Source organism: Hemiscyllium ocellatum, chromosome 15 (assembly GCF_020745735.1).
Source record: "Hemiscyllium ocellatum isolate sHemOce1 chromosome 15, sHemOce1.pat.X.cur, whole genome shotgun sequence".
Lineage (NCBI taxonomy): Eukaryota > Metazoa > Chordata > Chondrichthyes > Orectolobiformes > Hemiscylliidae > Hemiscyllium > Hemiscyllium ocellatum.
The window spans coordinates 32,416,328-32,438,571 of NC_083415.1; the positions used below are offsets into that span (position 1 = coordinate 32,416,328).

A 22,244-nucleotide genomic window follows, 5' to 3' on the forward strand; every position below is an offset into this window, starting at 1 on the left:
TTAACATCCAGACAAGCTCAAATATTAAGTAATTTTTTTTCATGTTGATGTTAAAATAAATTGAATCTTACTTCTGAAAGCAACATTTTCAAACTGCCTGCACATATATGGAGAATGTGACACTTGAATTAAACAATGAACATTTGTTTGGCATGCCATGCAGCACAATGCACATTCCTAAATATATTAAACAAACAATGGAAAATTCTTGGGAAATGACTTGACAAAATGAGATCAGGCCTTAAACATTTGCAATCTAAGCAGACTACTTTTCAAAGTATTTCAAACAAAGTGTATAGTTTTTGCTTTTTTTTTCTGTTTCCATGGTATATATGATGTTAGCAGGGCTACATTTACTACTGCCCCAGTTGTCCTGAACTGGTGGTGATAAACCTTCACCTTTACCTGTTGGAGTCTTTGTGATGATTGTGCTCCTACAAAGCTGGTATCTACATATTCCACAATATTGATCAGGCCACAATGAAAAACACTGATATACGTTTGTGTTTGTCACGAGGATGAAATGTCAAGGACACCTCATAGAAGATGGCATGAAAGATGTGGTATTTTTGCCCGCATTATCAGTCATAGAGATTGTTTTCGTTGCATCTCCTCCAATGACAATCTTGATAAGTTACTGCAAATAAGGCTACATAATAACTAGAGTATGCCAGTAACTGAGGAGGTGATTGTCTGGATGCTGATCTGGCAAATGTTCACTTTATTGAGTAATTGTAGACTATCTCATCTTGGCAACTGACGAGTATTGCATTACATTCTTGACTTGAATATTGTAGAGGATGGAGAGGAATTGAGGGTTCAAGAGCTAGACCAACTAGTGTAGTGTTTCCAGCATCTTGTAGCTATGGGTTTGATAGAGCTAACCTAGTTATGTTTCTCCTTTGAGAAATTCAATCAGCCAATGGGCGAGGTAGTGTTAAATTTGAATGGATGCGAGATATTGCCCTTTAGCAAGGCAGGATTTGTACAGTTGATGGTGGGGCCCCGAGTAAGGTTGAGTGGAGAGGCTGGGGGTGCGGGGGCGGAGGGGTTCAGGTGTGTAATTCTTTGAGATTGTGTCACGGGTGGACAGGGTGGTTGGGCGGATGCTTGGTGCAATTGTTTTCATTTCTGAGCTGTGTTGATGGGGTGTTTGGGGACAGGTGGCGGGGTAGGTGAGCAGTGTCGGGAAGAAGGGGTGGATGAGCAGTGTCAGGGAGTTGAGCAGGGTGAGCCGTGTCGGGGAGGGGTGCAGGTGTCGGGGGTGGGTGAGCCATTTCGGGGAGGGGAGCAGGTGTCGGGGAATGGGGCAGGTGTCAGGGGATGGTGAGCCTTAGCGGGGAGGGGAGCAGGTGTCGGGGAGTGGGGCAGGTAGCAGGGAGGGTGAGCTTTATTGGGAGGGTGAGCCATGTTGGGAAGGTGGTCAGGTGTTGGGGGAAGGGTGTTGAGGGAGAGTTAGCCATGTCGGGTGGGGAGGTGAGGGGTGTGGGGGCAGGAGTCGGTGGAGGATGATCCGTGTTGGTGGAGGATGAGCCCTCTCGGAGGAGGGCGATCTGTGTCGGATGAGTGTGGTCTTGAGGGAGAGGGGTATTGGGGGGTGGTGAGCCATGTTGGGGGGTCTCGGGGGGCGGGGGGGGTGAACTTGTTGGGGTAGGGTGTCAGGTGAGGGCGAGCTATGTCGGTGACTGGGAGTTGGAACGTTGTGTTGAGGTTGTGTGGGGCGTTGATGGGGACTCTTCTGGAGTGCTGTTCTGGTCCCCTTGCTATGGAAAGGATGTTGTTGGATTGGAGGGGATCAAGACGATTTTCAGGAATGATGCCAGGAGTGGAGAGTCTGAGCAGAATTGTGGGGATGGGCTGGGACATGTTTCACTGGAGTGAGGGAGGTTGAAGGATGGGCTTGTGGGATCATTTAGGGCATGGATAGGGTGAATAGCTAGGGTCTTTTCCCTAGGGTGGCAGAGTTCAAAACCAGGGGGCATATTTTTAAGATGAGAAGAGAAAGTTTTAAAAAGAATATGAGGGACAACGTTTTTACACAGAAAATGGTTCATGTGTGGAATGACCTGCAACAGAAAGTGTAGGTACAATTACAACATTTAAAATACATTTGGATAAATATATGAATAGAAAAGGTTTGGAGCGATATTCACCAAATGCAAGCAAGTGGGACTAGTTTAATTTGGGAACATGATCAGCGCGAACTGGTTGGACTGTAGAGTCTGTTTCCATGCTGAATGACTCGAAGATTTTCACAGTAGGAGGCTTGATGATTGTTCCATTGCTCTTGCTACATTAACAGTGTTATGCAAAATGCATGTTGTTACTGCTGTTGTTGTGTATGGCAATGGTTGCAACTTCTCTCGTTCATGATGGTGATAATCTGGTGCTAATGTATTGTGAATGCACCTGTCACTTTCAGCCAAAGTCAAGGTATTGCTTAGTCTCTGCTGTAGGTTGACATGACCTGCTTCATTACGAGGATATATTAATAGATCTGAAAACTGAGGTATTGTGAATGAAATAAGGTAAATTATTCTGAGCCTGTATCAAATTTTGCTTTGGTCACAACTAGAGTATTGCTGTTAAAAAGAACTTGTTGCAGAAGGCTTTTGTCTTTCCTCATCAGAACAAATGCATGAATGTTAAATTGAAAATAATCATGCCAATTTACTCTAGAGGAGAAATGGTGCAGCAAGATTCTAATTTGTTTGTAGAGAAAGGCAAGATAGGGAACACTTAATTTTTACTGGAATAAAGTTTGTCTTCACATAGCTTATAGCTCAAGTAGTTCAATATTCCATATCAGGTCTAATGGCAACTTGTTTGCAAGAATGCTTAGCCTGAAGCGAAAATTGACACCTTCATTTTAGAATCAAGTTGAAAGTAAACTGTATTTATATTACCATAAGTTTTTTTTGTTTGGAAAGGTATGGCTCTGTAAGTTGAGGTTGTTCTTGGTCAAGCTTCATGAGTTCTGCAGCGGTGTTTACTAAATGTCCTGTCAGAAGAAAAGTCAAAGATATATGATTTCATATCTATTATGCCTTGTACAACATGAAAAAAATAATGGTACACTGAAGCAAAACTCATTGCCACTGGTACAGCTTTTGGTCTAGAAAAACATATTTCTAATTACTATTTTGATTAAGAAGATTCCACTAAAGTTCAAAGTCCTAGCTGTACATGGGATGACAACCAAACTTAAATGTTTGAATTAGTGTCATTTCTTTTCATATCAAGTTATACAAAATATTCTAGCAATTATTCCAAAACCAAAATGGGTTACAGTAGAGCTCACTGAAGTTGAGTTTACCTGACAATACAATGTTCAAAGGAAATACCTATTATTTTGTGGGAATTTAATTTGCAATTACCTTTGGACACACATCCATATCACACAATGTGAATGACTGATATCAACTTATGTTATATTTGATCTGAGCAGAATCATAAATGCTGCAAAATGAGGTACTATTTCAACTTGTTAAACAAAAGTTGCTTTCACATTTGTTCTGAGAAAGGGCCTCTGGATTTCTCTCCAGAGATACTGTCAGACCTGCTGAGCTTTCCCAGCAATTTCTGTTTTTGTTACTTTCACATTACCCATTCTCCCTTCATTAGTTCATTGTGTTTAATGAAAAGCATTATACACAACCCAAAGCTCCTATGACCAGTGGTTATGATGGGGTTCCATTAAGTAGTTGGCAAAAGAATTCAACATGCCACTATCCGTTTCATTACTTGCATTCATGTCCAATCATGTATCATCCTTTGGTAACTGACTAACTCTAGCTCTCAGTTCATCAACTCCTCTGTTTTAAAATTCAAATTTTTACTTTCAAATCTCTCCCAGGTCTCACCTCTTCTGCTCCTGCCCATGTCCCAATCCCTGCAACAGCATCCTGACAGCACTGAAAGTGTTTTGCATTCTGCCAACTTTGCCCCTTGCAATTGTACTGCTGGGTAGTATTGAATATAGCTATGTAGAAACTCATACAATTATCAGTTCCATAAATTATATTTGTCATTGATTTCACACTGGTTCAGTACAAAACAATTATATAAATAGAGGATTTCATCACCAATAAACCATCTTTTAAAGATGGACTTGGTTACTGAAGTAATCAGAAAAAAATTAACCAGTAGTGTCAATGGATAATATTCTTGTCATTCAATTTGGGTTGGCTTGATTGCATCTACATAAATATTGTTGATTTATCATAAGCACAAATTTCAGATTGCTGACCTTCTTTGATCATAAATCTTAAATTAACTAGAATGCTGACACAAATTATTTTTTTGAATATCATATAATTTCACCAAATTATGTAACAGAACCAGACTTTTGGGCCCTGTTAGTGTGAGTGAGGTTTGAAAGTACTGAATGCATGCCCACTAACCTGAGTGGTCATAAAAAAAGTGGGCAGTAAATGAAGAAGGAAACAAAGCTGGTGCAAGCCTATTTGGAACTATAAAAAATGCATAACCAGGTTTTGAACAGATTCTTATGTTTTCAGGCAAGTTCAGTCCAGTTCATGTGTTTATTCTATTCAGAATAGGTAATTCACAATAGGAAGTAATAGGATTCAATGTGGGTAACAACAGCTCAGACATGGCTCACAAGGCAAAGGTTTGTAGAGATGAGATGGCAATTTTAAGGTCAGACTTTCAATATAGGATTACTGAGTTGCTGTTTTCCATACAGAAGATAACATTTCATAATACCAATTTTCCAACATTCCGCTGGCAATCCCATATGTGTTGTTTGAATTGATTTTTTTTCACAGTTCTGCATTGTACATCCTATCTCTTCTTTTTTATCTTGTTCCTTTGTTCCACTCACAAATCACTTGGTTGAGAGATTCCTGTTCACTGATCCTATACTTAAACAGTTATAAAGGTTGACAGCACAGAAAAAGGCCTTTCAGCCCATCACTTCTGCACCAATCAAAAACAAGCACCTAACCATTCTAGCCCCATCAAGTCCAAGGATTACCAACCAATCATATTTGACAACACAGTTTGCAGTTTGTATAATGTATCCTATACTGTAACATAACAACTTGCAATTATACTGCAGCTATCCTGTAAAAACAATTGCCAAAGGTGGCCTAATCAGATAAACAAGCATTTAAACAAGCACTTAGCAATGGATTGATCAAAGAGCTTGGTAGACACAGGGTTGGGATTTGAATATAAATTTTAGAACTATGGTCTAGATCCCTGGAGCTAAACCTTGTTTTGACATTGGGATCCCAATGTTGGGTAAATTTTCACATTTGAACTCCATCACACATTTGACAAGCACACCAATTAGAGTAACTCAGGGTGCCCACTTGACATCAGATAAGGATGGTAGGTATATTTCTAAGGCTGGATGGCTAATAGGACACTCTTTAATACTCACACATTGGCCAGTCTCACTATCAGAAGTCAACACAGCCAAGCGTAGAGGAATGGAGGAAGGGGAGGGTGCCTCAAGATGGAGGTGCCCTATAAAAGATTTTTTTTTAGTTAAACTTTAGAATTATTGCACTTTCCATTGTAATTGTGACTACAATTAAGAGAATTTAATTTGCATTCAAGTGCTTCAGGACATTCTCAGGTCATTAAGGCATAATGGTTGAGAGGGGATTTGTTTAGGTGGTGGGGGCTTGGAATGTTGTAATTTACAAGGTTATGAACTAAGAGCTAGAAAGTGGGATCAGGTTAGATGGCTACCCACCACAGGCTTAGATATATTGGCCAACTGTCCTCCTTCCATGCTCTAAATGTCTAATTTTATTGAAAGGCTGTTCATAATCATGTAGGGAAAGCACCTACATTGAATGGTCATTGGTTGCAAGTATAGCCTAATGGCTGTGAAGGGTGAGAGAGTGAGGGAATTGTGGAGTTCCTTAACTGGATATGTAGGACAAGAGCAGCCAGTCTGTTTTTATTGGTCTATCAGATTGCCTGCAATAGTCGGAAGGTAACCATTACTATCACCTTCCCCCCACCAGCTACAGGTGAGAGTTATCATAGACTGGCAGTGAAATCCCAGGATAGTGAAGTTGCCTTGTAGGACCTAAACATTCACTTCTCCAGTGAATTTTTGAGTAAACTCAAAAACAATTAAGATGTAGTAAAATAGTCAAAATAAATTCAGTGAGGACTGCCTATAATTTAATGGTTAATCTTTAATACAGAGTAATAAATATACATGCCAGGAATTTCACAATTATCACTCTGTAGCAAACTGGAACTGTGATCAAGTAATAGTGGAGAAAAATAAGACAGCAAGTAAATTAAAAGGAACAGGATCACTCCAGGATGGCATTTTCTTCAGAGATATGAAACAATATCCTCATTTTGTTTTCCAAATGAAATGGGGTAAATAAAAAGAATGCCCACTTCATTAAGAAATAGCTTGTAATGGAATAGTAACATTAGCCGTTTCACTATTTCTTTCCTACCTGACTTTACAACAAATACAGAGCATTGCACCAGAATCACAGTTCACAGAGTGACCATGTGTAATGCAAAGTAAGTGCTACTTCATGACATAATTTTGTCTTTATCAAAATGCTTTGTGCTCAGATTATGAAAAACATGCAGGAAGCTGACAACTTCTCCTCAATTATGAAGAACATGTGCATGTAAGTGCACATATATTTGTATACAGTACCACCATTGTGATTTGTGAGTTATGCTTGTCTGGTTTGTTTTGAAGGTTAACTTCAGGACATTTTGATCTACTCTCTCTAATCATCAGTTCATTCAGCAAGAATACTATTCATACATGATTAATAAGCTAAGATGATGAATCAATATCTCTTGAAATTCATCCTTAACATCCATTAAGACTGATATAATTTCACAATTTGTACCTATTCATGTACAAAAAAAATTACAATGTAAATGTTTTATTTATTCATTTATTCCAGATAAATTTCAATGTTCTCCAATGTAAGCAAGTACAGACAAATAAGATATGTTCAACTGTGTCTTCTCAATCACACATTATCCAAGAAATATTTTAATGCTATTTACTGCTGCAAATGTTCTTGGAAGCTCTATTTATACATATTTCTGTAATATTCTGGGTTGAATTGAAGCAAGTCTGAGGAAACTGCAAATTTGTGCTGAACAGATTATTAAACAATAGCAAGAACACTTGCTTTCTTTCCCTATGTTCACTCTGGAAGACACTGTCAAGACAGCATTTCTGTCTCATTTTTATTGACCTCAAGATGTTAACAATGTGGAACTGGAAACATATAGTATCGTAGCATGAGAAACCCACTGAATGTGTGCCAGTGTTTGAACAACAATCCAGTTAGTTCCACTCCCCCATTCTCTCTGCATATCCTAAGCATTTTTTTCCCCTTCAAGCATTCATTCCATTCCCTTTTGAAGGCAAATATTGAATATCTCCCCTCCACTCTCTCAGGCAGTCGATTCCAAATTCTAATCATTCATCCAAATAAATGTTTTTCTTCACATCATCTTCAGTTACTTTGCGAAGCACCCTTAGATCTGTGTCTAGTTATTAAGCTCTTAGCTATTGAAACCATCTCCTTATTTATTCTATCTAAACATTCATGATGATTAATCTCCTCCTGGCCTCCTCTGATCTAAGGAAAACAAACCCAACTTCTGAGGTCCACTCATATAATTGCAATCTCTCATCCCGAGTAATTTTTTTTCTGGATCTGATCCAAAGCTTTCATGCCCTACTTAAAGTTTTGGATCTAGAATTTGACACAATACTCAAGGTGGAGCCAGGATGTTTTATACAGGATTAGCATTATCTTTCCAGCTTTTGTATATTATATCTCTTTTATTAATTTGGAGATCCCGTATGTTTTATTCACTGCTTTGTTAACCTGTCCTACCAGCTTCACAGATTTGTGAACAAACATTCCCAGGATTTGCCTGCCTTGCTCTCCTTTAAAATTATTCCATTTACAATGTGTTATTTCTCCCCATTATTTCTATAAAGCTTTAGCACTTCACACCTTTGCTGCATTAAAATTAATCAATAATGAGTGCACCAACTCACCAATCTGTATATTCATAAAGTCTGTTCCTATCTCCCTCACTTTATATTTCTTATTTTGTGTGGTCTGTAAATTTCAAAATCGTATCCTGAACCCCCAAATTTAAATAATTAATGTGTGTTGGAAACAATAGCATTTCTAGTACTGAATCATGGAGATCCCTCCAGGATTCATAAAACAGCCATTCATAAAGCTCTCTGTTTTCTATCCCTCTATCAATTTTGTATCTATCTAGCTAGTGCCACTTTTATCTCATTGGATTCAATTTTGCAAACAAATATATAATGTGGTACTTCATCAAATTTCTTTTGTAAGTTCATATACATAACATCAACTGCACTATCCTCATCCTCCTTTTCTGTAACTTCATTAAAATACTCATCCCAAGTTAGTGAACACAATATGTCCTTGGAAAATCCATTTTAGCTCTCTCTCAATAGTCAGAACTTGTTCAATAACTGTTAAATTTCTCCCAGACCCTTGGTCTGAATCTTCTGAGAGCCACAATTACTTTCAGACTGCTGTTTTAGTTTCTATTTTTTAACCTGTGCCCAAGTCCACAAAGCCTTGCCTGTTTTTACAGCATTGACTGCTGTATTTTGGTAAGTGAAGAGTTTAGTTACTTTATTGAAAAGTTACAGGGAGAAGTTAAGTGGAATGAGGGGATAGGTGACAGATGGGTGAGGTGCAAGGTAAAAAGGTGAGAGAATAGGGAGGCAAATAAGTAGGTGAGTGGACAGAGTGGAAGCTGGGTGAGGAGAAAGAGTGGTAAATGTATGAGGGAATAAGGTAAAGAAATAAGGGGGTAGGGTGCATTGGGGACGGTAGTCAAGTTGGATCAGGGCAAGTTGGGTGGCAAATTTCGATGTTGAATAAAGAGGAGTGAGTTGGGGGATTTGGGTGGTACACAGATGTGGGTCACGTCAGGGAAAGGTTTAGTGAGGTTGAGTATAGAAAGTGTCAAGGTTGCTCAAGTTAGGAGAGTGGGAGGGAGATATCATTTGGGGGATGTTGCTTGGTGCGGGTGCTCAGTTTTATAGTTTCCCTTGAGTTAGATTAGGTTTTAATCCCTTTAACATTTTAGATTTAGATGTAGATTTAATTGTCACATGTACTTAAGTACAGGAAAACATGAAAATTGGAGAAAGTCGTCATTCTCCAGCATATCTTATGATACAAAAGACAGGATTAAAAACAGAAGCAGAAATAAAAGAGTCAAAAGAAAAGGAAATGTCCAGATCACTCCCTTACCCCTGCAATGAGGCCTTGCCACCAGAAAAACAAAGCCACAAAGTCCATCCTCAGTCTGTGAGTACTCAGGTGCCCCAGGTCCCCACATGCTGCTGCAGCTACAACACCACAGTCATCCGCTTCCTGGACCGAGCCATGGCCTGGAGCTGCACCACCACTGCTGGAACCGTGTCACTATTCTTCGAAGCCATTTTACCATCACCAACATTGTCACCACCATAAGTCTTCTGAACTGACTCAGACCTGACGCTAGACCCATTACACTAAAGCAGCCTGTGCCTCGTTCTAGCTTACAGTGCTGCCACCTCCTGGATCCACCATTTTGTGGATAACTATTCAGGTAGGTGAATCAGAAGTCTTGAACCGTAACTCAGGATTGAGACTTCTTGGAGGGACCCAGCTGCCGGCTAATTGACCATAAAATATTTTAACGTCTCTGACAATTCCTGGGTTGTTGGTATTGGGATCTGGGCAGGATCTTTCAGAATATGTGGCTACAATGATTTCCTTCCAATCAGAAGATCTGGGCTGTTGTTTCTAAATGCTTCTCCACCATTTATTTTAAATTGACCAGGCTGTAATTGTTAGATTTATCCTTACCAAAATGTTTTTGTGAACAAAGGTGTAATATTTGCAATCCTGTAGTATCACACTTGTATTAAAGAGGATGGGAAAACTGGGGGCAATACTTCAACAATTTCCAACATTACTTCCCTTTGCATGCTACTTTCTCCATTTTAGTACTAGTAGTCTTTCTAATATCTCCTCTTGCTTTTACTGAATCCAGTATCTCAGTAACCACTTAGCTTACAATAAATTAGTCAAAAATCTCTTGTTGGTAGATACCAATGCAAAAATCATTTGGTAGCATGCCTTTCTGCTTTCACCAATCGATCTACATTTTGGTTCCGATCTAGTCCACTGCTTTTCTGACAGCTCTTTAACGCACTTTTTAATGTGCCTTTGGAAAACATGTAAGCTAGCACAGTAGAGGTGATTGGTTCCCTATCTTACAGGATACTAATGTTTCTGTTGGGTTTTTGCAACAATATCAGTAGTTTTCATAATTCTTTGGTGTTAGTCTATTAATTAGCAAAATGTTTTGGATACTGTTTCATTTTTTTTTCTGTTGACATTTAAGCTAATATTTGTTGGACTGGCAAACTAACACTGTAATTACCCTACCATACCCTGGAGTAATAAAGCTAACCCCATTCTAAAGTGCATTACTCATTGTTCAGACGTATTAACTTACTGCGGATTTCAGCTGTAGCATACTTCGGGATCATGGATTCTGTGGTCAATTCTGGATGTAAAATGCAGCCATGAGTGTAGGCATCCATGGGCAGTGAGTCCAGCAAGTCTTTAAAATGCTGCATTCTGGAATAAGTAAGGCTCCCTGCTTCTGGAATTAATCTTGAGAAGTTTTCTGGAGATAAAATAGTAATTTGTCAAACATTGCCATATAAAATCTGGGTTCTTCCATTTATTCAAGATTATATAGTTCTAAATCAAAAGTAAAAATCACACAACACCAGGCTATAGTCTAACAGGTTTATTTGGAAGCTCTAGCTTTCAGAGTGCCGTTCCTTCAATCAAACGACTTCTCTAATATAAAGCAATATATTAATAATTTGACAATGCACCATTGCATTACAACAACATTTTGACCACACTCAGCCTAGCCTAAGAAAATTTTGCTCAGTGAATTATATCTATAAAGATTTCATGTAACTACATCGACTCAGAAAGAGATAAAAGTTAATGTCCCACTTTTCCCAAATTTTAATATTTAATACATTCTCATGTTCTAACCTTCAACACATCCTGTCTTGAAGGCACAAAGTTAACTTCACCCAATTAATTTTACAAATAAAGTGCTACAATGTAATACTGTTTCATTCTTTTGCATTCAGAGTTCTTGAGAAGATTTGCTCAGGTTGTGGATGAGATTGTTGACTTGCTTGCTAAGCTGGTAAGTTTGTTTGCAGACGTTTCGTCACCACTCTAGGTAACATCATCAGTGTGCCTCCGGTGAAGCGTTGGTGTTCTCTCCTCCTTGCTATTTGTGTCTGGGTCTCCTGGGGTGGGTGTTGTCATTTCCATTTTGTTGCTGGTTCTGTGTCTTAGTGGTTGGTATATGGAATCCAACTCTATATGTTTATTAATGAAGTTCTGGGTTGAGTGCCAGGCCTCTAGGAAATTCCAGTGCATGTCTCTGTTTGGCTTGTTCGAGGGTGGATACGTTGTCCCAGTCGAACAGGTGTCCTTCATTGTCCGTGTGTATGGATACAAGTGATAGCTGGACATGTCTCTTGTGGCTCGTTGGTGCTCGTGTATCCTGATGGCTAATTTCCTTCTGGTTTGCCCTATGTAGTGCTTTTGACAGTCTTTACATGGTATTTTGTATATAATGTTGGTTCTGCTGGTTGTGGGTATGGGATCCTTTATACTTGTTAGTAACAGTGGTAATGTGGTATTTGTCTTGTGGGCTACCATGATACCCAGATGTAAGAGTAGTCTGATGGTCATTTCAGATATGTCCTTAATGTATGCAGTGTGCTGCAGTATGTTATGGCTCACTTGAACAATGTTCTGAAATGACACTGTCAACCCCAGCAGACTCAGGCACACAAATAGCAAGCCGGACAGAACACCAACGCTTTGTCGGAGGCGCACTGATACGTTCCCGAATATGGTGACGTAACGTCTGCGAATGAACTTACCAGCTCAGGGAGCAAGTCATTCTTTTGCATTTTATGGTTAAGTAAGGCAAATAGCAATGTTTATTTTTCCCTATAGTTTCTGGTTGGGACAGTAATAAAGAGCAGAAAGAGTCTAGAGTTGGTAGGGTGTGTTTGGAAAAGTTTTTGGTATGAGTATGTTTTCAGTGCCATTGAAAAAGAAGGCAGTGTTGTCCCTCACTCTTAGCAATGAGGTAGATCAAATGGATAAAGTGTCAGTAGGGGAACATTTAGTGGACAATGATCATTTTATAGTAAGGTTACTATACTGATGAAGGCTACTCCTTCACCAGATATCTGTGACAATAACAAATTGAATATGAACTTGACAAAGTGACAGGAACCAAAATGTACTGGTGAATGGTTATTCGCAGGTTGAAAAATGGTTTATAATGAAATTGTCCAGTGACTGGTGTTAAGACTCTTGATCTGTCTGATATAATTTAATAAGTTAGATGTTGATATACAGGAAATTATTTCAGAATTTGCAGACAATACAAAATGTATGAGTGAAATTAGAAAAGAAGTGGCAGTGAAATTAAATGAAGAGAAGCTTGAAGTGATTCTCTTTGTTAGGAGGGCAGAGTGAAAATGTAAAATATAAGTGAAAGATACAATTCTATTGGGCGCAGGTGGTGGGTTATGTAGGAGCAGATGGACCTGGATGTATAATGTTCCTAGATCATTAAAGGTGGTATACAGATTGAGAAAGTGTTTTAAAAAAGCATATGCCGTTCAGGGCTTTATCAACCATGGGCATAAAGTACAAAAATAAGTAGACAGTGTTAATAAAACATTAGCTTAGCCTCCATTGGAATATTACTTCCAGTTCTGAGGGTAAAATACTTCAGGAAAGAAATGAAAGTAATAGACAGTGTGCAGAAAAGAATCATGAGAATGGTTCCAGGGACAAGCAACCTCAATTTAGAATCAGAGAATCCCTAAAGTGTGGAAACAGGCCCTTCAGCCCAACAAGTCTACACCGAGCCTCTGCAGAACAACCCACCCAGACCCATTGCCCCTACCCTATATTTACTTCTGACTGATACATCTAACATACACATCCCTGAACACTATAGATAATTTAGCACAGCCAATTTGCCTAACCTGCGCATCTTTGTACTGTGGAAGCAAATCCATGCAGACACAGGGAGAATGTGGAAGCTCCACACAGACAGTTGCCCAAGGCTGGAATCAAACTCTGGTCCCTGGTGCTGTGCGGCAGTAGTGCTAATCACTGAGCCACCATGTCACCCAATTTAAAAGGGAGATTGGAGAAGTTGGGACCATTTCCTTGGGAAAGGCAAGGCTCAGAGGAGATTGATAGTTATTCAAAATCTTGTGGTATTACAATGGAGTAGATAGGGAGAAATTGTTCCTCTTGGTGGAAAGATCACAAACTAGAGGATGCAGACTTAAGTAGTTGGTAAAGGAATCAATGACAATACAAAGAAAGGATTTTCCATAGAGTGAATGTATAGGATCTGGAATGCACCGTCTGAGAGTATGGTATCAGGAGGAAAACGTCAATTGAGCCTTTCAAAAATGATATGGATCATTATCTTAAAAGAAAGCCGCAGTTACAGTGAAAGAGCAGAGGAGTGGCATCCTTCGAGAACCAACATGGACATGACAACCTGTAACCGTTCTATGATTCCATATATCAACTACTTACTATGACTACTGAATAAATTGATGTAATCTTGGTAATTGAATAAGAATTTTCTTCAGCTCTCATACATAAATATAAGTGTTTATATTTAATATATAATATTATATTTTATATATATAATATAAGTCCACAAATTTATAAATCTCAGCCTCAATAATTGGGCTTTCCAGGGTTGAGAATTTTAGAGATTCACAGTGAAAAGTAATTTTTCTCATCCCAATCTTAAATGGCCAACCCCTCTTGACTATATCTCTATTTCTCAGACTTTCTGACAAAGAAAAACAGGCTGTCAGCACCAAATCCATCAAGTCCTGTAGGAAACTTATGTTTCAAGGAGATCGCTTCTCATTCTTCTAAACTCCAGACAGCTTAAATTCATTCTATGCATCCTCATCTTACCTGAACTCCTCATCTTACCTGAACTCCTCATCTTACCTGAACTCCTCATCTTACCTGAACTCCTCATATCAGGAATCAATGTAATGGACCTTCACTGCATTCCAAAGCATGTATATATTTCCTCGGTACAGAGATCAAAACTGCACACATTATTTGTCATCTTACCAAAGTCTGTACAAGTGAAACAAGATTACCTTTCTGTTACATTCTAATTCTTTTACAATAAAGGCTAACATTTCTGGTTTTGTCATGTTCCCAGCTCAAGGTTTGTTTTAAATTACTTCTGTGGCCCATGGTTTCCCTCCAGTCAATCACTTGTTTCTCTTCTGCGGGATTCTTGAAAGTTTAGCTCTTTTAGCTGCTGATTGTAAATACAAGCAGTGTTCTTAAAGCTGTGTTAGAAGATTCTTCAGACCTCCACCACATGTTTTTCAGTAGTGAGACAAAACCTTAACAATACTGAAACAATTTATACAATGGATCCTCACCACTGCTCATCATGGTGTAAGATTCAACTGGTAGATTTGGTTTCACAATTCTCTTACATAAATAATTTCCATAACAATGATCCTAATGATCTCCAGTTTGCCAAAGGCAGTGTCTCTGCAGATCCATGACCCATTTCGCATTGCAAATGCCACTTCAGGTCAATGAAGAAGCTTATGTCCAAAACAGTTCTCGACTTTGTAGACTGTGGAATTACTTAATCATCATCTAATACACCTTAGAAATCACTCTAACCTTGGACTAGAACTGTGCAAGTATCAATATCAGAATAATCCATTCTCACCTCATTCTAAACTGCAGTTATAGAGTCATAGAGATGTACAGCATGGAAACAGACCCTTTGGTCCTACCCGTCCATGCCAACCGATATCCCAACCCAATCTAGTCCCACCTGCCAGCACCCGGCCCATATCTCTCTAAACCCTTCCTATTCATATAGCCATCCAAATGCCTCTTAAATGTTGCAATTGTACCAGCCTCCACCATTTCCTCTGGCAGCTCATTCCATACAAGTACCACCCTCTGTGTGAAAAAGTTGCCCCGTATGTCTCTTTTATATCTTTCCTCTCTCACCCTAAACCTATGACCTCTAGTTCTGGACTCCCCGACTCCAGGGAAAAGACTTTGCCTATTTACCCTATCCCATGCCTCTCATAATTTTGTAAACCTCTATAAGGTCACCCCTCAGCCTCCGATGCTCCAGGGAAAACAGCCCTAGCCTGTTCAGCCTCTCCCTATAGTCCAAATCCTCCAACCCTGGCAACATCCTTGTAAATCTTTTCTGAACCCTTTCAATTTTCACGTCTTTCCGATCTGAAGAAGACCAGAATTGTACACAATATTCCAACACTGGCTTAACCAATGTCCTGTACAGCCGGAACATGACCTCCCAACTCCTGCACTCAATACTCTGACCCAGCTTCTCTGGGTTGGAACTTGATATTTGTTTATTATATTCTGTTGTTTAAATGACATCTTTCTTGACACTTTGTAATCATCTGCCTACAAATTGAACAAATAAGAAACAGTGTTTCTCAGAGAACCTGAAGCATGAAAATGAAGTTCACAAATCAGTGTTTTGCTGTTTTGGTACTAGACAGCATTCATGATTACAACTCTTTAATGTACCTGTAATGTTGAAGAAATATCCTAATTTTAATATCACTGGCTGCAGTCCGCATAGTTCTGATCTAACTAATATGATAGATTTTTTTGATGGTCTTCACCTCTTTGTTTCTATTCCCTAATGAAGGGGATACAGATATAGACATTTTTTATTCATTCGTGGGACGTAGGCATCACTAGCTGGGCCAGCATTTATTGCCCATCCCTTGTTACCCTTTGAAGGTGTTAGTGAGCTACCTTCTTGAACCAGGGCAGTTAATGTGCTATGGGTAGATCCACAATGGAGAGAATTCCAGGATTTTGACCCAACAACGTTGAAGGAATGATACTATGTTTCCAAGTCTGGATGGTGAGTGGTTTACTGAGGAACTTGCAAGTGGTGGTGTTCCCATGTATCAGCTGTCCTTGTTCTTCTAGATGGAAGTAGTTGTGGAATTGAAAGAGGTTGTCAAGAGATTAGATGACTAACAGTGTGGAAACAGGCCCTTCGGCCCAACAAGTCCACACCGATCTTCCGAAGAGCAACCCACCCAGACCCATTCCGCTACATTTACCCTTTCACCTGACACTACGGGCAATTTAGCATGGCCAATTCACCTAACCTGCACATTTTTGGATTGTGGGAGGAAACCGGAGCACCTGGAGGAAACCCACACAGACATGGGGAAAGTGTGCAAACTCTATACAGACAATTGCCTGAGATGGGAATTGAACCTGGGTCTCTGGGGCTGTGAGGCAGCAGTGCGAACCACTGCGCCACCGTGCCACCCATCTTTGGCAAATTTCTGCAATGCATCTTGTAGAGAGTATACACTGCTGCTACTGATCATTGGTGGTAAAGTGATTGAATGTGGATGTGATGCTAATCAAGCATGCTGTTTTGTCCTAGCCAGTTTCAAGCTTCTGAAATGTTGTTGGAGCAGCACTCATCCGGACAGGTGGAGAGTATTCCATCACATTCTGACTGAAAGCGATTGTGAATGCTTAAGCCTTATCTTTTGTACTGATATGTTGGGCTCTTCTATCATTGAGGATGGGATGTATGTGGAGCATTCTTCTCAAAACAGTTATTGATTGTCCACCACCAGTCACAACTGAACGTGGCAGTACAACAGAGCTTAGATTGATCCACTTGTTATGGGATTGCTTAGCTCTGTCTCTCACTTGCTGCTTTTGCTGTTTAGCTGGCAAGTAGTCCTGTTTGGTAACTTCACCACATTGACATGTTTTTTTCAGGTATGACTGATACTGCTCTTGGCATGCCCTCCTACATTCTCCATTGAATCAGGATTGATCTCTGGCCTGATTGCAATGACATAATGAGGGAATATACTGGTCTGTGAGATTGCAGATTATGTTGGAGTATAATTCTGCTGCTTCTGATACCCCGCAGAGCTTCATGGATGCCCAATACTGAGTCGCTAAATCTGTTCAAACTCGGTCCCATTTAGCAGTAATAGTGCCAGACAACATTTTGATGTTGTTTCAGCTTGTCGGATGTGATTGAGGGCTACAGGGGGGATAAGTCAACACATCACAGTACCATAGTATAGGGAGTAATTCAAGAGGGGAGAGCATGATAGAATGTAGCAATTGTAGGGAATAGTACAGTGATGGAGATTGACACTGTTATCTGAAGCAAAGAGCATGAGTCCAGATGGCTGCGTTACTTGCCTACTGCCAAGATTCAGGTAATTTGCTCATATTGGAAAGGAACGTACAGTGGGATGGGGAAGATCCAGTCATCCTCATCAATGTAGGTACCATCAGCATAGGAAGAACAAAGGAGAAGCTTGGCAGAGATTTTTTTTTTTCATTCCTATGATGAGGGTGTCACTGGCTAGGCCATCATTTAATTGTCCTTCCCAGAGGGAATTTAAGAGTCAATCACATTGCTGTGGATCTGGAGTCGCACGTAGGCCAGACCAGGTGAGGATTGAATTTCCTTTCTAAAGGATAATAGCAAACCAGATGTTTTATTTTCCCTGACAATCAACAACTCATTCATGGTCATCAATAGACTTTTAATTCCAGATTTTTATTGAATTTAAATTCCACCATCTGTCATGGCTGGCTTCAAATCTAGGTCCCCACAACACGACTTGGGTCTCTGGATTAATGATAATAGCAATAATACCACTAAGCCATCACTCAGCACCAAATTAAGAACTTCAAAAGTCATAAACTCTGCATTATTACTGAGTGCTAATTGGCATAGAGCAAATTACATTAGTGACATGAATGGGTGGCTCAAAGAGTGCAGGAGAAGTGAGTTCTGCTTCATGGGGCACTGGCATCAGTTCTGGGGAAACTGGGATCTATACCGATAGGACAATCTCCACCTGAACCATGCATAGAGCACAACTAGGGAAGAAAATACTATTTTAAACTGCATAGTGGAGGCAAGTGAGTAAATTTGGCAAGTAGCAGGAAATCAAAAAGCATAGTCAAGGCTAATGGGATTAATATGGCAAAATGATAAATGGACTGTGATAGTAAGGGATAGAGAATATGAATCAAGAGCCAACCAAAAGATAAGACTTGAACTTACAAAAAGAATAAAAGAATAAAAATAAAGGGTCTGTATTTGAATGTAGCTAGCATCCATGACAAAACAGATCCGCTGCAAGCACAAATAAAAATGAATAAGTACAATCTGTTAGAGACATAGCTGTGGGGTGATATGGATTTGGATCTGAATCTTGAAGGGTATTGGAGACGTGGGTATGACAAGAAGTTAGGAAAAGGTGGATTGGTAGCTCTGTTGGCTAACTATGGCATTAGTACAATCGACAGCAGTGCCTGAAGTTTAATGAATCAAGATGTGCAAACAGTTTGTGCAGAAATGAGAAATGATAAGGCATAAAGTACTTGTGAAAATGGCGTACAGGTCCTCTAACAATGACTTCATGGTACGGAGGAATTTAAAGGAATGCATAATGACAGCTTGTCATCAAGGCATGGCAATAATCATGTAATTTTAGTTAGCAGATAGAATGGAAAAGATCAGAGTGGTGCTGGAAAAGCACAGCAGGTCAGGCAGCATCTGAGGAGCAGGAAAATTGACGTTTTGGGCAGAAGCTCTTTTGCCCGAAACATCAATTTTCCTGCTCCTCGGATACTGCCTGACCTGCTGTGCTTTTCCAGCACCACTCTGATCTAAATTCTGGTTTCCAGCATCTGCAGTCCTCCCTTTCGCCTAGATAGAATGGAAAAGTCTTATCGGAAGGCAGCCTAGATGATCAGTTCAGAAAATATTTTCAGAAGTGTTTCATGGAACATCAATTTCTAAAATAACCAGAGAGAAGGCTATACCAGAGCAAGTATTGTGCAATGAGATTGGGGCATCTTCACGATGACATCATTCATTAATCCTAAGTAGCAAGAACCATAATATGGTTGAATTCTTCATTTAGGTTGAGGGAGAGAGGTGTAGGTCTAAGACTATTTAAAACAAAAATTAAGAAGGTGAATTATGAGGGCATGAAATCAGAGATAGCTAAAGTGAATCAGCAATTATGTTAAAGGAAAGGCCAGTAGAGATGTAATGGCAAACATTAAAGGGGATATTTCAGAATACACAGTAGACACATTCCAATAAGCAAGAAAAATTCCAAGGGAATTAACCTACAATCTGTGGTTAACTTGAAATGTTAAAGACAGTTTGAAACTAAAACAAAAAGCATATAGTTGTGCAAAGTCACGTGGCAGGGAATCAGTCATGTGGCTGTGGAGCTCCCAAGATGAAAATACGCTGAGCTGCACTGGAGCACTGCAGTGAGCCTGAGACAGAGTTGCCTTCCAAGCCTTCTGGACTCAGCATCAAGTTCAACAATTTTATTACTTGAGGCAACATCCCCTATGCCTTTATGCCAACCTCCACACATCAGGTCTTATTATCACATGGTCTGCTATTACACACAATTCATTGTTAGTCCCCATTAATGGCAATTCATTCTCTCAAGTTGATCATTATCAACTCCTTTGTCTGTTCAATTGTTCTTCTCTCTCGGCTCTATCACCACCTATTGTTTAATCCGTCCCCCACTGCCACCCTATCTTCTACACAAAAAAAAAATTTCCTCGCTACCATCAGTTCTGAGGAGGAGTCACTGAACCTGAAACATTTACTCTGATGTCTCTCCACAGATACTGCCAGACCTGCTGAGCTTTTCCAGCAATTTCTGTTATAGTTTAAGATATATGTGAGCTGTGTTCGCAGGTTGTTTAAGGATTTCATGAGGAGACATTAACTAAAGAAACTAGTGCCAAGTGAATACAGAAATTTATCAGAAGGAAACAAATACAACCATGTCAACAAAGAAGTTAAAAGTAGAAATCAGGTGACCCTTTACTAAAGTTTGTGTATCTATAAGGTTGCTGTTGAAAGTAAAACAGTTGAGTCTTTGTTTCTGACATGTATAATCAAATTATTCCAAATAGTTCCTACATAACGTAAAAGGGTCTTTTTTTTTCCTGTTGTGATAATAAACTTTCATGTTCTTTTGTCAACAGTACATTGACAATCACTGAATAATATGTTTAATGACTCACCATCTTGCAAATAAAATTTCAAAAATAAAACCCATGGTCAAACAAGCCAGGTTTCACTCAGGAATCTGAGTTGTTTATTCATTACCAGCAACTGAAATCTTAATATACATGCACTTTCAGAAAGTTTTCTGGAATATGAATAGAAGATCTTATGTCGTACATCATTTCCCATTTCAAAAGGTCAGTTGTTCTACTGTTATCTCCAAAACCACTTTGCAACTGTCAAAAAGGAAATATACAAAAGTAAAAAAAAAGATTGATTTGTCTTTAAATGCGCTTTTTTTTTGCGTGTGTGTCAGGGAAATGACTCACTCTCTGATGGTTCTCACAGGCTAGCTCAGATCAAGACCTTGTATTTTAGGGGACTATGGGCAAGGTAATGAAATAAAATTCAGACCAGGTGAAGTACGCCTAAATGTAGATTCAGTTCCTTCAACTCTTCCCCAATGCATGTCTTAATCTCGAATTCAGAAATCCAATGCTATCAATGTAATTTTCCTCATATTTGAGATTATTAAACCATGTAGTCTCACTGAGTATTTGTAATTTTCATACTCATTTGAGCTTATTTAGATTGTTTGTATAATGAAACTATGCCCTTATTTAAAATCACCTGAGGATTTTTTGAAAAATTGTACATGATAGGTCATCCCTTCAGACCAAAATCAGTAACATATTTCAATAGGGAATAGCTATTAATTTATTGCAGCATTCACTCCCTAAAATCGGAAATTAACATAGATGTTGTCCGAATGAAGGCAAATGCTTTGAAAATTAAATATCAACACAACATTTTTCTTTCAACAAATTTCAAACAGGAACCAAATTATACAAGGAAAACTGTCCTGGGAAGTATATTTTACTCAAAGTATTGTCCTGAATGTACAGCAACATAATATACTGGAAAAAAGGTTTGTCAGATGCACTAATAAAAACAACTGGAGGAATCATAAGGAGCTTGAACAATGTGGAAACAAAAGCAGAAATTACTGGAAAAACTCAGCAGGTCTGGCAGCATCTGTGGATAGAAAGCAGAGTTAATGTTTTGGGTCCAGATTATCAGAACTGATGATAACTAGAAAAAAAAGTTTGGTATATATGTTACAGAATGGGTGGGGGAGGGTTAAGAAGTAAACAATAGATAAGATGCAGCCCAGAGAGAGAGGAAAAACAGTTGGGCAGACAAAGAAGTGGGTAAAGATCAGTCTGGGAGTATGAATTGCTGCTAATGGGGACCACTAGTAACTGACAATGGGTTGTTTGTGGTAGCAGCCCATGTGATGATGAGGTCTGTGTGTGGAGTTGGTGTACAGACTTAGGAGAAAGTGCTCAGGCCCTGAAGTGATTGAACTCGATATTGAGTCCAAAAGATTGCAGGGTTTCCAAGCAGAAAATGAGATGTGGTTCTTCTAGCTTATGCTAAGCTTTGCTGAAGCACCATAGCAAGCTCCAAATAGAGAACACAGGGAACACAGTGTGTGTTGAAGTGGAAGGTGACAGCAAGTTCAGGATCATTTTTGCAGTCAGAACGTAGGTATTCTGCAAAGTGGTCACCCAGGCTATGCTTCATCTACCCAATGTAAAGTGGTCCACATTGGGAGCAGTGAGTACAGTAGACTATACTTAGTGAAGTGCATATAAATCATGAGCAGTTTGGGCCCTGTATCATGAAGGATGTGCTGGCATTAGACAAGGTCCAAAGGAGGTTTACAGAAATGGTCCCAGGGTTGAACATCTCGCTATGTGAGGTGCAGTTGAGGACTCTGGGTAATGCTCCTTCCCCACCTCGCCACATTTCTGATGAAGGGCTTATGCCTGAAACGCGTTGATTCTCCTGCTCCTCAGATGCTGCCTGGCATGTTGTGCTTTTCCAGCGCCAGACCTTTCAACTGAGAAACCTATCAGCCATGACTGAATAGCAGATCAGTATCGATAGCGCAAATGGCC

The 22,244-nt window shown here is 39.5% G+C and overlaps 1 protein-coding gene across 6 annotated transcripts in view; it reads right to left on the minus strand.

The window, feature by feature from the left end:
• Positions 1–22,244, minus strand: part of gdap1l1 (ganglioside induced differentiation associated protein 1-like 1) — a 62,987-nt gene that overhangs the window by 11,801 nt on the left and 28,942 nt on the right. For 3 of the 6 annotated variants that reach the window (XM_060836029.1, XM_060836028.1, XM_060836034.1), the window contains 2 exons: positions 10,552–10,725; positions 2,907–3,001 (listed from right to left, as the gene is read on the minus strand). In XM_060836029.1, the coding sequence (XP_060692012.1) occupies positions 2,907–3,001; positions 10,552–10,725 (269 nt within the window). The remainder of the gene's footprint in view (positions 1–2,906; positions 3,002–10,551; positions 10,726–22,244) is intronic. The other 3 variants (XM_060836030.1, XM_060836031.1, XM_060836033.1) reach the window with 3 other exon arrangements.